The sequence below is a fragment of the Carex rostrata genome, chromosome 27 (genome assembly GCF_964058835.1).
Source record: "Carex rostrata chromosome 27, lpCarRost1.2, whole genome shotgun sequence".
Lineage (NCBI taxonomy): Eukaryota > Viridiplantae > Streptophyta > Magnoliopsida > Poales > Cyperaceae > Carex > Carex rostrata.
This window is the reverse complement of record NC_135944.1, coordinates 144,309-156,778: the sequence shown is the minus strand read 5'-3', so window position 1 is coordinate 156,778 and position 12,470 is coordinate 144,309. Positions and strand designations below refer to the sequence as shown.

At 38.3% G+C, this 12,470-nt stretch overlaps 2 protein-coding genes across 2 annotated transcripts; one reads left to right on the top strand and one right to left on the bottom strand.

Annotated features, from left to right (window-relative positions):
- The first annotated feature begins 932 nt into the window (after positions 1-932).
- Positions 933-6,474, top strand: LOC144545256 (ABC transporter A family member 2-like). The gene is made up of 15 exons (XM_078293847.1): positions 933-1,394; positions 1,985-2,216; positions 2,316-2,671; positions 2,932-3,027; positions 3,135-3,335; positions 3,430-3,589; positions 3,694-3,920; positions 4,010-4,127; positions 4,254-4,330; positions 4,448-4,537; positions 4,897-5,040; positions 5,149-5,445; positions 5,560-5,640; positions 5,725-5,901; positions 6,025-6,474. Exons 1-15 carry the CDS (start codon positions 1,017-1,019, stop codon positions 6,277-6,279), a joined length of 2,889 nt encoding a protein of 962 aa, XP_078149973.1. The 5' UTR covers positions 933-1,016; the 3' UTR covers positions 6,280-6,474.
- A 1,951-nt stretch (positions 6,475-8,425) lies between these two features.
- LOC144544782 (uncharacterized) lies at positions 8,426-9,953 on the bottom strand. Its single transcript, XM_078293338.1, has 2 exons — positions 9,674-9,953; positions 8,426-9,324 (listed from the first exon to the last, which is right to left on the bottom strand). Exons 1-2 carry the CDS (start codon positions 9,951-9,953, stop codon positions 8,426-8,428), a joined length of 1,179 nt encoding a protein of 392 aa, XP_078149464.1.
- Between the last annotated feature and the right edge of the window lie 2,517 nt (positions 9,954-12,470).

Below are 12,470 nucleotides of genomic sequence, written 5' to 3'. Positions count from 1 at the left end.
TGAAAATTGTTTGTATTCACAAAAAAAAAAAAAAAGTTGTTGTAGTTACTTGTTAGAAAACTTAATTGACAAGAATAATAGTCAACAGAATAAAAGAGCAGTATATAAAAACAAGTGACGCCAGGTTCCTGATATGCCTTATTATTGGTGGTGAACATAAAAAATAAAATGACATGTATGCCCTTTGACTAATGGAGAACATTGAAATTAAAATGACACATGCCCTTTACCGTGGTCAAAGAAAATGACATAAATGCCCTTTAGTCCAAACGATGGCGCAAAAATTAGGAAAAATGATGGGTCTCAATGGAAAACTACGCTTATATTTTTTTGTTTTAAAAAAACATTTCCGATATTCGATCCTCATATAATATTTATAAAAATATTATTTTTTTACTCAGATGCTTTTTTTTTTGAAAAGGTAAGACTGTTGCCACGAGGGAACAATTTCATTTACAAATATACAAAATCAAATGGCGAATCAGCAAAAGTACCTTATTATTATGCTTTTTTTTTTTTTTTTTTTTTTTGCGTTTTGATATTATTATGCATTCCCACCGATGGGCACCTCGAAAAATCCCCAGAACAAATACTCACATTTTTTTCGAGCTGACGTCGCATCTAAGAGCAGAACCAAACTAAGAGACGGAGCTCCTGGCGAATTATATCATCTGAGTTAACTCAAATTTTGAATCCAGATCCAGACCGTTCGATCTGCTCAAGCACGAATGTTAAAGGATCGGGATTCTGATCTTACGGTTCAGATCTAAACGGTAAAATTTAAGTTACTTCTGAGGATCGGCACTCGGGAGCTCCTGGCGCCAAGACAAACAAAAAGGGTTGACAAAAACGAAAAACGATATGACTAGTCATAATTGGACTTGTCAAGGAACAGCAGACTATAAATCCTCCCAAGGCCTCAAACTCATTTTGGCTCCAAAACCAACCACCACACACCATCTGAGATTCAATTGAGTAAAAACAAATAAGAAATATAAAAAAGATAAGCTTGAGAGATGGAGGTGGGGAGGAGAGGGGTGGGGCTGATGGGTCAGCAGTACGCAGCGTTGGTGAGGAAGAACGCTATCGTGACATGGAGGCAGAAACGATCAGCGGCAGTGCAGCTGCTGTCGTCGCTCTTCTTCATCTTTCTCATCTTTTGCATCGACAAGGCTGTACGCCAGCGTTTCAACGCTACCACCGCTTACAAGAACGTTCACGACCCACCAACGTTGTCTTCAATTGCGCTCGCAATTCCTCCCTGCGAGGACAAGTTCTATGTTAAAACCCCCTGCTATGATTTCCTCTGGAGCGGCAACTCCTCTTCTCGCGTTTCATCCATTGTAAACGCCATCATGGCCAATAACCCCCAACGCCCCATTCCCTCCAGCAAGGTAACTAACTAACTAACTAACTAACTAACTAACTAACTAACTCTTTCTTCTTCTTCTTATTCTTCTTACAAATTCCAAATGCTTACCTCTAAAATCCTAGTTAATTCTGAATTGGGATTGCACAGCCGCTACTCAATTAAGCAATTTTCCATTAATAGGCAACTTATCATACTCATGTACCAATGCCATTATTATTCACTCTCAAAAGTCGAATTCTTTCTGAATTTATTTTTAATTTTTAATTTTTAGTTCTGGGTTGTTAATTTTTTTCCTCATTGATAATATTTGGGGGAGAGAAGTCAACGGGACTTTGGCACTTTGCAATGATCCAAGGGCAATCTTTTCTCTGACTTTAGTTGCTCAGTTTGACCCCTCTACGTTTCAAGGAAAAGAGATTTATGCTATTTATGTACTTCAAACATTAATTTTATATATATATATTTTTTTTTTTGATAAAAGTGGGTTATAAGCCCACCGATTTCATTTATTCAACGAAACCATACATGAGAGGATCTTGGTACCAAACCACTGGTACCAAATCCTGTGTTCATATGTTTGACATAATTACACATAAATTAAATATTCTCTAGGTTATGTCATTTGAGACCCCAGCTGACGTGGACAAGTGGCTGCTAGACAACCCCATGCGTTGTCCTGGCGCGCTCCACTTCACCGTGAAAAACACGACGGTCATAAGTTACGGCATACAGACCAACTCTACAGCAGTAGCAAGGAGAGGCAATTATGAGGACCCCACTATGAAGTTCCAAATCCCCCTTCAAATTGCTGCCGAGAGGGAAATTGCAAGGTCTCTTATTGGAGGTAACACTAACCTACCAAATCAATCAATCAATCAATCTGGGATCAATCAATTTTAAAGTAGCTGATAAATGCATTCCCTTTTGATGCCTGGGATGGCAGATTCGAATTTCAGGTGGAATGTGGGGCTGAAGGAATTCGCACACCCAGCCACTGAGACATTCTCTGCGGTGGGGACGGCGGGGCCTACGTTCTTCTTGGCGATCGCTATGTTTGGGTTTGTGTTCCAGATAAGCTCATTGGTGACTGAGAAGGAGCTGAAATTGCGCCAGGCAATGTCGATAATGGGGCTGTACGAGTCAGCGTACTGGCTGTCATGGTTCACATGGGAGGCCATGCTCACTCTTATATCAGCGCTCCTTACCGTGCTCTTCGGCATGATGTTCCAGTTTGATTTCTTCAAGAACAACAGCTTCCCCGTGCTCTTCCTCTTGTTCTTTCTTTTCCAACTTAACATGGTATGTACTATGTACACGGATGCTTCCCTTGATAATTAAAACCAACCTACATTTGATGCATAATCAGTGATAGGGGTGTCAACGGGTACGAAACTGGCCAGGTGGAAGCATTTTCATACCCTTAAACTTTACACTTACCCGTACCTGATAAGCTAAACAGGTCTGGTACACGGGTAAAAGGGTGCCGTTGATACCCTAATCAGTGGTCTGGTACTATAACTAAGTGAACCTTAATTCTTCCTGTGGGTAATGTTTTGCAGCTTGGCTTTGCTTTCATGATATCGACCTTTATTAGCAAGGCATCGTCCGCCACTACTGTCGGCTTCGCAATTTTCATAATTGGCTTCTTGACTCAGGTAAATATATTTCCGTAGCTCTTTTTTGGGTATACAAAACAAAACCCATACCTCTGTATCTAGAAGTTTCTTTATTAATTTCTTTTTTGTTGGTGTGGTTTGTGTAGCTCGTGACAACATTTGGGTTTCCGTATTCGACGACATATAAGAATTATTATCGGAATATATGGTCTTTATTCCCTCCCAACTTATTTGCAAAAGCTGTGAATACTCTTGGTGATGCTACGTCCACTCCTGAAGATCCAGGTGTTAGCTGGAGCAGTATCAACAAATGCACTGAAAGAGAACCTGACTGTGTGATTACCATTGTATGTGCACACAAATGCTCAAATTCTCAACTCAGATTTGATTAAATATATTTTAAATTGAGAAAGATCTTTGTTTGTATTCTATGCCACACAGGAAACAATATACAAGTGGCTCATAACGACATTTTTTGTCTGGTTTATCCTGGCAATTTACTTCGACAATATAATACCAAATGTAAACGGTGTGAGGAAATCGATGTTCTACTTTTTGAACCCTGGTTACTGGACTGGAAGAGGAGGTAGCAAGGTGCGAGGTTAGTTCTTTGCCCTTTTATTCATACATTTGATGTGAGTTACGTGAATTAGTTGGATTTAACTACTTTTTTTGCTGACAAAAGTACATTAATTGTTTTATTAGAGGGAAGCCTCTGCAGCTGCATGGGGTCCACTCCACCAGTGGAAGAGACATCTCCAACTGATGAGGATGTGCTTGCAGAGGAGACAGCTGTCAAGCAGACAAAGGAAGGTGATGATGTAGATGCGAGTGTGGCGGCACAAGTGCGTGGTTTAACGAAAACATATCCCGGCACCTTTAACGCCGGCTGCTGCAAGTGCAAACGCACTGCTCCGTATCATGCTGTTAAGGTATCTTTCTTTCCTTCCCATCTATTCTCTCAAACAAAAGGCGTATGCATATACTAATTTTTATTTTTTAATTTTGTATCAATAATTAGGGAATATGGGTAAATTTTGCCAAAGACCAACTGTTTTGCTTGCTTGGGCCAAATGGAGCAGGAAAGACTACTGTGATTAATTGCCTTACCGGCATTACCCCCATCACAGGCGGTGATGGTATGCTAGTTTCTCTGTCTTTCTTCTTTTCTTTGTTTTGATTTGATTTGTTATTTCAATATGTAATGAATATAACTAAAGCTATATTACATAATAAGAAACTCTTTGCTCCAACTTTTCTGACAGCGCTGATATACGGGCAATCTGTAAGGAGTTCTGTTGGCATGGCCAATATCAGAAGTTTGATTGGTGTTTGCCCCCAGGTTATAATCTGATACTTTGGAATAATAATTGCTTCAATTATCGCATTGCCTCTTTTTGTCTAGTAAAATGATATTCATTCACTGAAGTCCAGAACCTTTTCTTTTTCTGTTATGCAGTTTGATATATTGTGGGATGCATTGACAGCAGAGGAACACCTTGCATTGTTTGCCAGCATTAAAGGATTGCCCCCTTCTACAATCAAAGCGGTACACTTTTTCATTATGGTGTCAACATTGCACTTATTTAATTGCAATCCCCGGTTGTGTGGCTATTGGTGGGAGTAATATTTGGTATTATTAGGGGTAATTGTGTAACATTTTAATTGGGATATTTATAAAAATGAAAAAAGAAATGAAAAGGGGAAAAATGATGTCCTACAAACTAGTATGGTTAATGGTTGCTCATGGATTTGCAACTAGCCATACTGACTTTACAGCATGACTGTGTATGGATTAATAGATATAATCATGCAAACCTTGCAAAAAGACTTGGAATTAGAAAGATCCATTATGTGATCAAGTTTGCACGGAACTTGTTTAACAAAATTAAATTTTTGCGGATGCAGGTAGTGGGGAAATCGCTAGCAGAAGTGAAACTAGCACATGCTGCTCATGTTAGAGCAGGAAGTTTTAGTGGAGGCATGAAGCGCCGTCTCAGTGTTGCCATTTCTCTCATCGGCGACCCCAAACTGGTTTTTCTAGATGAACCGGTAAATATGCGCAACGCTCCAGATACAACTAAAAGAGAATTCAATCTTTTGATTATTTTGTTCCTTATATCATAGCAATATTTATTACCTTCTTATTTATATTTGCAGACAACAGGTATGGATCCAATAACAAGGAGGCATGTATGGGACATAATAGAGGATGCAAAGAAAGGGAGAGCGATTGTTCTGACGACCCATTCGATGGAGGAGGCTGACATATTGAGCGATCGTATAGCTATCATGGCAAAAGGGAAATTCCGTTGCATCGGCACCTCCATTCGACTCAAGTCCCGATTTGGTACTGGTTATATTGCTAATGTCAACTTCTCTGCAACTAATGGTGCACCTGGTGGAGGACCTAGCGATGATTCTCATCTTGAGCCCGTGAAACGCTTCTTTTATGAAGTAACTATATACAAAATTACTACCATTTAGAATTCTTTGCTTGTAGAACATTGTAGATACCTTCTCCTCAGGAATCTTTTATATATGAGATGATATGTTTCTATAATTGTGCAGAGGATCGGTGTGAAGCCAAAAGAGGAGAACAAGGCGTTTTTGACCTTTGTTATCCCTCATGATAAAGAGCCTCTCCTGACAGTAAGTATTATGTTTATGAGCTAGTTCCAAGTTAATTTTGTTAATACTGCTTTAATTTCTTGGCGTTTTCTTCTGAAATGGCAGAGTTTCTTTGCGGAATTACAAGACAGAGAAAGTGAATTTGGGATATCAGACATACAACTCGGCCTCACGACTCTGGAGGAAGTGTTCCTTAATATTGCCAAGCAGGCTGAGTTAGAGAGTTCAGCTGCCGAAGGAAATCTGGTTACCTTGAACTTGACTTCTGGCTCTTCTATTCAGGTATGTGGTTCCTATTTGTAGAATAAACACTTCTCCCTCTTTGAATTTGCAAAAGTTGACCACTATATATGCTACATAGATGCTGACACAATACATGAGACTAATGGTGAATGACTAAACCAGGTACCGAAGGGAGTGCGATTTGTGGGAATACCAGGGACGGAATCAGAAGAGAACCCGAGAGGGATGATGGTGGAAGTCTACTGGGAGACTGACGATGCGGGCACCCTCTGCATTTCTGGCCACTCCCCTGAGACTCCAATTCCTGCAAATGTGGAGCTGAACCGCACTCCGTCTCTGTCGAGGAGGGCTTCTCTTCCTCGTGGCACGCTGGTTGGTTTTGTTATTGAACCCAGCCAGATTCTCAATCAGAGTTGAGTGTGTGTTTGTTTTTTTCTTTGTTGATTTACATGTAGGTATGTGTCGGTGTCTTCTGTTTGGAAAGTGGCTCTTGCTGCATTTTTAATTATCTTTTTGGATTTTTTTTGTTAATTCTTCCCTCTCGTATAAATTCTTATAGATTGAATCTGACACAAGAGTTGAGTATAGTATCTTTGATTCTTTCTTCTAATATACACATAATATAATTATACCCTCTATTTTTGTTTCAGATATTAAATGAATTGGTTAGCATAAAGAAATTAAAAATAAAAGGGGAGGCACCATGAAACTAAAAGAATTTTGAACTTTTATTACTTTTCTATTTGATCGATATTATAAAATTATTTAAATATCCTCAAATCTGCATCTCCAAATGTATGTAGGGTTGTCAATAAAAATTCATAATCCTGTAACGCGACCCGAATCCGTATGAATAAATCTGATAGCTTATTGGATCAGCATATATCACGATCTAATCTTGAAGAAGAATCCACCTTAATTATTGGATTCCCATATGAATCTTTCACAATCGGAATCCAAACTTTGTTAGGAATTTGACAAGTCTTAATATACTAAATACATTAAAATAATTAAATCAGAGTAGAACTAGGGTGTTCTTAAGTTCACCAAGCTCTTTGGTGAACTCAAGTCTAAAACCCATCGAATCAAATTTAAACGATGAATCTTAGCCGTTGAAATCCACCTACTTTACGAGTAATGCATCTACATGTAAATTTTTTAAATTAATTTTGCATAGAATCAAATGATCAAAAGACGTTAAAAAAATGAATACATTAAAATTAATTTGTTAACCTTCTAATTTTGGCCGCTTAACTTTATACTAAATAAATTTGAATGTTTAAAAAATTTCACATGTAAACGCACCACTCTTAATGTATGTGGGTTTCAACGGTTCAGATTCATCATTTAAAACTGATTTGATGGGTTTTAGATTTGAGTTCACCAAGGAGCTTGATGAACTTAAGAACACCCTAGTTCTACTCATTAAATCATAATAATAATAATAATTTTTTTAGTAAATGTTGGAGACCAAGCCACCCAATTATTTAATTTCCACAAATAATTCTCTTTTGAGTTTCAAACTTGCGACCTCCCACACGGAGTATAATAATCATAAATTAGTATAATTAAAGTCATTTCTCTTAATATGTACATTTATAATATAAAATGGTTATATTCACTCATGTTATGCCATGTATTATACTATATTAAAATTTTAAGTAAAACATCCAATACGATCATAATCTATTTTAAAATCCACGACGATATATATATGATACAGATGGATCCGCATTTGGATCCTTCTATTGAAAATAAATCCAAATAATATTTTAAATATTTATAGGAATTTTAACAGTTTGACACCACATATTGAGCTAACTTTCCAAATTTTGCACGCCATGCTGTGATAACAAAACTCAAAGCACCTCCATGGCTCCATAGTTTATCGGGGGAATTTCATGTATCCCCTCAAAAACTTCAATATTACGTATTTTTCCCCTCAAAAGTTTATAATATCGTATTTCCCCCTCAAAATTGTAAAAACTCACATATTTACCCAAATTATCAATTCAATATATTAATTTATCTAAAAATAGTTAAATAATAATATTTTAGAGTGTAAAATTTACTTCAAGACCATTATACCCTTCCTTTCATATTCTATCTTTTCGATTTTTCCTCCCCATCTTGTCCATCAAACACTCCATCCAAAATTTGTTCTCTGCAGCTCATTGAAGAACCAATCAACCAAGACATGTAATTCACAACATGTTAATTCTATTAAGGGTACTTTTTTGTGAGATAAAATTAATGAAAAAGTTGACTGAGAAGGGGATCTTTGAGATTAAATCCATCATCCATCTAGTACTGGTCTTTGAGTTAAAATCTATCTTTGAGATTAAATGCACTGGGGAGGGGAACCGGTGGTTGAACAATCGGTAGCAGAGGAAGGGAGAGGTCTTCGTAACAGAGAAGATGTCTCTTAAGTTTGGCCACAGTGAGATGTTATAAGGTCACCATGGAATCAGCACTAATTTAAATCAAGAGAATTATTCTTTTCTGTAATTCAGAAATCTTGCAAGTTCTTATAAGCCATGGTCTTCAGAAATCTTGCAAGTTCTTATAAGCCACGCTCTGAAAATGTGCGTGCGCATCGTTCCCTCCAGATGATAAATTGCATTATTAGCATGGTCTCTCTTTGTATTTTGGATATACTTACATCTGTGAGCATCTGTGTTGGTGGTGTGTTGTTTGACAGATTCGGTACCATTGCTGGTACGGTGTTGGCCAGCATTGAATATACTGACTTTGAGAAATTGCATTCATCAAGCATATGTTTAATTGATTCCCCTTGTACCCTGCACAATACACATCTGTTGACCAATGGCCATCCCCTCTTATTTAGATTATCTATGGTTAGGAGTCTATTGTTCAGTGCTAGCCATCCAAAAACCTTCATGCGAGGAGGTGCTTGTAATTTCCAAATTCTTTGCGATCCATTCAATATTCTTGGTCCATCCTTCATTGCTCTATATCCTGCTTGGACAGTGTATTGACCCGACACATTCCACTTCCACTTGATGTCGTCTTCTATTTGTGGGTTTAGAACTAGATCCGATAGAATGAATTGCAGTTGTACTAGTTCTTGATTTGCCATATCAGAACTTATTGATCTAAAGAGGGATCTCAGATTTGAGATTTGAGAGACCTCAATAAGAGTGATTTGTGTGTCTAGAGCATGTGTATATAGGTCAGGAAGAAGGGTACTGAGGATTTGTCCTTCCCAATTGTCATTCCAAAGCTGAATTTTTTTACCATTTCCAATCTTGTGTGAAAAGAAAAATTGGCAGTAGGGAAGTGATTTGGAGATTGCCAGAGTGAAAATAGGTGAGTCTGGTAAGCCATTTGAGGCTATATGTTGCTGAAACAGTGACTTACATAGTGTCCTTTGCGGTTTTCTCCATTGCCAAAACCATTTGATCAAAAGAGCCTGATTGAACACCGATAAATCCATTAAGCCTAGACCTCCAAAATATTTTGGTGTGCAAGACAGATTCCAATTTGCCAAGTTTATTTTGGAGTGTGGTTGAGGTGTTGTGCCGTGCTATAAGAAATCTCTTCTTATCTTATCAATGTCTTTAATTACCCACGTCGGCATCTTGAGACATGACATAAAGTAGGTCGGTAGTGAAGACAAAAGTGAGTTTATCAATACTATTCGTCCTGCTATAGTTAGATGTTTTGCTGCCCATCCACTCAATCTTTTGTTCATGCGATGAATCAGTGGCATATACGCAGATTTCAGTAATTTTCTGTTTTTTTTTTTTTTTTTGAGTAAGAATAGGAGTCATGCTCCTATTTTATTAACCGCAATTGGACAAGGGAAGCCCCAAGTATGTGAAAGGTAGAGTTGCCATTCTACACCCTAAGACATTTGTCAGTTGTTGCTGTGTTGCGTGAGTTCCCATGGACACCATTAGTTCAGATTTTGACAAGTTAACCGAAAGTCCTGAAACTTGCTTGAAAACCGTAAGGGCAATTTGTAGTGCTTGTAATTGTTGAACCTCTGGCTTGATGAAGAACATATCATCGTCGGCATATAGTAAACATGGAGTCATTTCATTGAATGGTAACCTTAAGGCTCCCATGTCTGCCAATCTTTGAACATACCTTGCAAGAAAATCAATTGCAAGGATGAACAGTAACGGAGATAATGGATCCCCTTGTCGCACGCCCCGTTTCAGAATAATTTTTTTTTCCCAATAATCCATTGACCATGACTTGTGAAGATCCTACTAGAATGCACTGTTTGATCCATGTTAGCCATTTTGTAGGAAATCCATGTGCCCGCATCACTGCCATAATGAAATCCCAACTCACTGTGTCGAAAGCCTTTGTGAAATCTGCCTTGAATAAGGCAATTGGCAATTTTCTCTTCCGAGTTGTGTGTAAGACATGCTGTGCATAGATAAAACTCTCGCAAATATATCTATTTGTCATGAAACCTGTTTGAGCTTTGTGTACTAAGTCTGGTAGATGCTTCTGTAACCTTTTCGCCAAAATTTTGGAAATTTTTTTCTGAATTCCATGAAGTAAACTGATGGGTCTGTAGTCCTGCACTGTTGTTGGTGATTCTTTCTTTGGTAGTAACACTATGTAAGATGTGTTTAGTGGTTGAAGGGAGATGCCTTGCCTTGTCACTTGCTGGAAAACCATGCACAGATCAGGGGCCAAAATGTCTATGAAGTGGTTATAAAATTCTCCTGAGAAGCCGTCTGGACCCGGGCTTTTATTCTTTGGCCAATGTTTGATGGTTGTCTTTACTTCCTCTAAAGAGATGTCTTCTTCCAATGTCTGTAGCTCTCTTGCATTGTCAATTGAGGGATATAAATTGTCCCAATGAATGTTTGGAACCGGTGGTGATGTTTGGCCAATCAAATCTGAGTAGAATTTGAAGAAAAGATATGCTTTGGCTCTCTGATCCATAGTGACTACTCCTTGATGCTCAATTTGCATTACTGTGTTGATTTTCTTTGCTGCAGATGCCATGCTATGGAAAAATCTGGTCCCCCTATCTCCTTGCATTTCCCATTTCGTTCTTGTCCTTTGCCTCCAAATATCCTCTTCAAGTACTGATAACTCTGTAAACCTTCTTTTGATTTTTGCCGCAATAAATTTTTCCAATTGCGTTGTCTGTCTTCTTTCCTTGACTTGATCAAGCCATCCTAAATATTCTCGACATATTCTAATTTGTGCCTTAATTGTTGTTATCCTGTTCTGGGCCCATTCTTTTGTTTTTTTTTGCAAAGTCCTCAATTTACTATGTAATTGTGTAGGTGTTTGAGCTATTGGTACTGATTGCCATGATTGCACTACCATGTCACTGTATTGCTTGAATCGCAGCCAACAATTTTCAAAACGAAAGAAACGAGATTTCATGTACCTTGTGTTAGCCGTGTAGACTATAGGACAATGATCTGAGGATGTATTCGGTAATACTGTCTGAGTTGAATTCGGGTAGGATTGATTCCATTCATCTGAAACTAGAAATCTGTCAAGGCGTGCCATGTGTGGTTGGTCTCTTTCATTCGACCAAGTGAAGCGGCGACCATGAAGAGGAGTGTCGATTAATCCTAAAGTGGAGATTAGAGCAGCGAAACCCATTGTAGTTCTCCATTCTGCGGCAGTATTACTAGTCCTATCTTGCGGTGCTAGAGTGAAGTTTAAGTCGCCTCCCAGTAACCATGGTGTGCCATCAATTGGCTTAATTGATGTCAATTCTTCTTTGAATGTTGATCTTCCCTCTGATGTTGAAGGGCCATAAATGCCCGAAAATAAAAATTGTTTCCCATCTATGTTATGTGTTAAGAGAACACTGACACTATAAGTCTTGATTGTTGCTGTGACTAGCGTGAATTTAGAGGGCATCCATGCCACTATAATTCCGCCTTTGGTACCATTAGCTGGTAACTGTTCATGTTGCGATAGTCTGAATCCACAAATTTCTAGAAAGGTTCTGTTGTCAAAATTTGCTAATTTGGTCTCTTGAATGCAGACCAAATCCGGTTTCTCAGTCAATAAGGTTTGTCGTACCGCCAATCTTTTATTCCTTTCATTTAATCCTCGGACGTTCCAAGAGATGAATTTTAATTTGGTGTTGTGATTCATTGGAAACTAAAAAACTCCAACTTCTTCCATTTCAAAACAAAGTTGATACAAATAGACAAGGCCACTGCCTCATTGAAAAGAAATGCAAAAGGGTTTGCTCCTGGTAGTGTCACAATGGGCTGTGCTAGCTGTATGAAGGGGTCATCACTGTTCCTAATTAATTCTTCTATTTCTATTGGGGTAAGGGTTAGAATTGAACTTTGTTTTTTTAGAACAAAGCCCATATCAGTCAGCCCATTATTAATCCGCCCCTCTTGGGCTGTAGAATAAAAACTTGCTTTGGAGAAGATATTTGGTAATGGAATTTCTAGCATAATATTCCTCACGTGGGTGGTTGTACCCCTGTGGCCACACTGCGCGTGGAGCCGTGGATGGACACACTGCCCCATGTTTTTTTGAATGTTACTGTTGCTAGAATTTTTGGGCCACACATGACTCTCTTTCCTTCCCTAGGTACGAGGCTTTCTACTTCTATCTTGTCTTTACCTTTGTTTTTC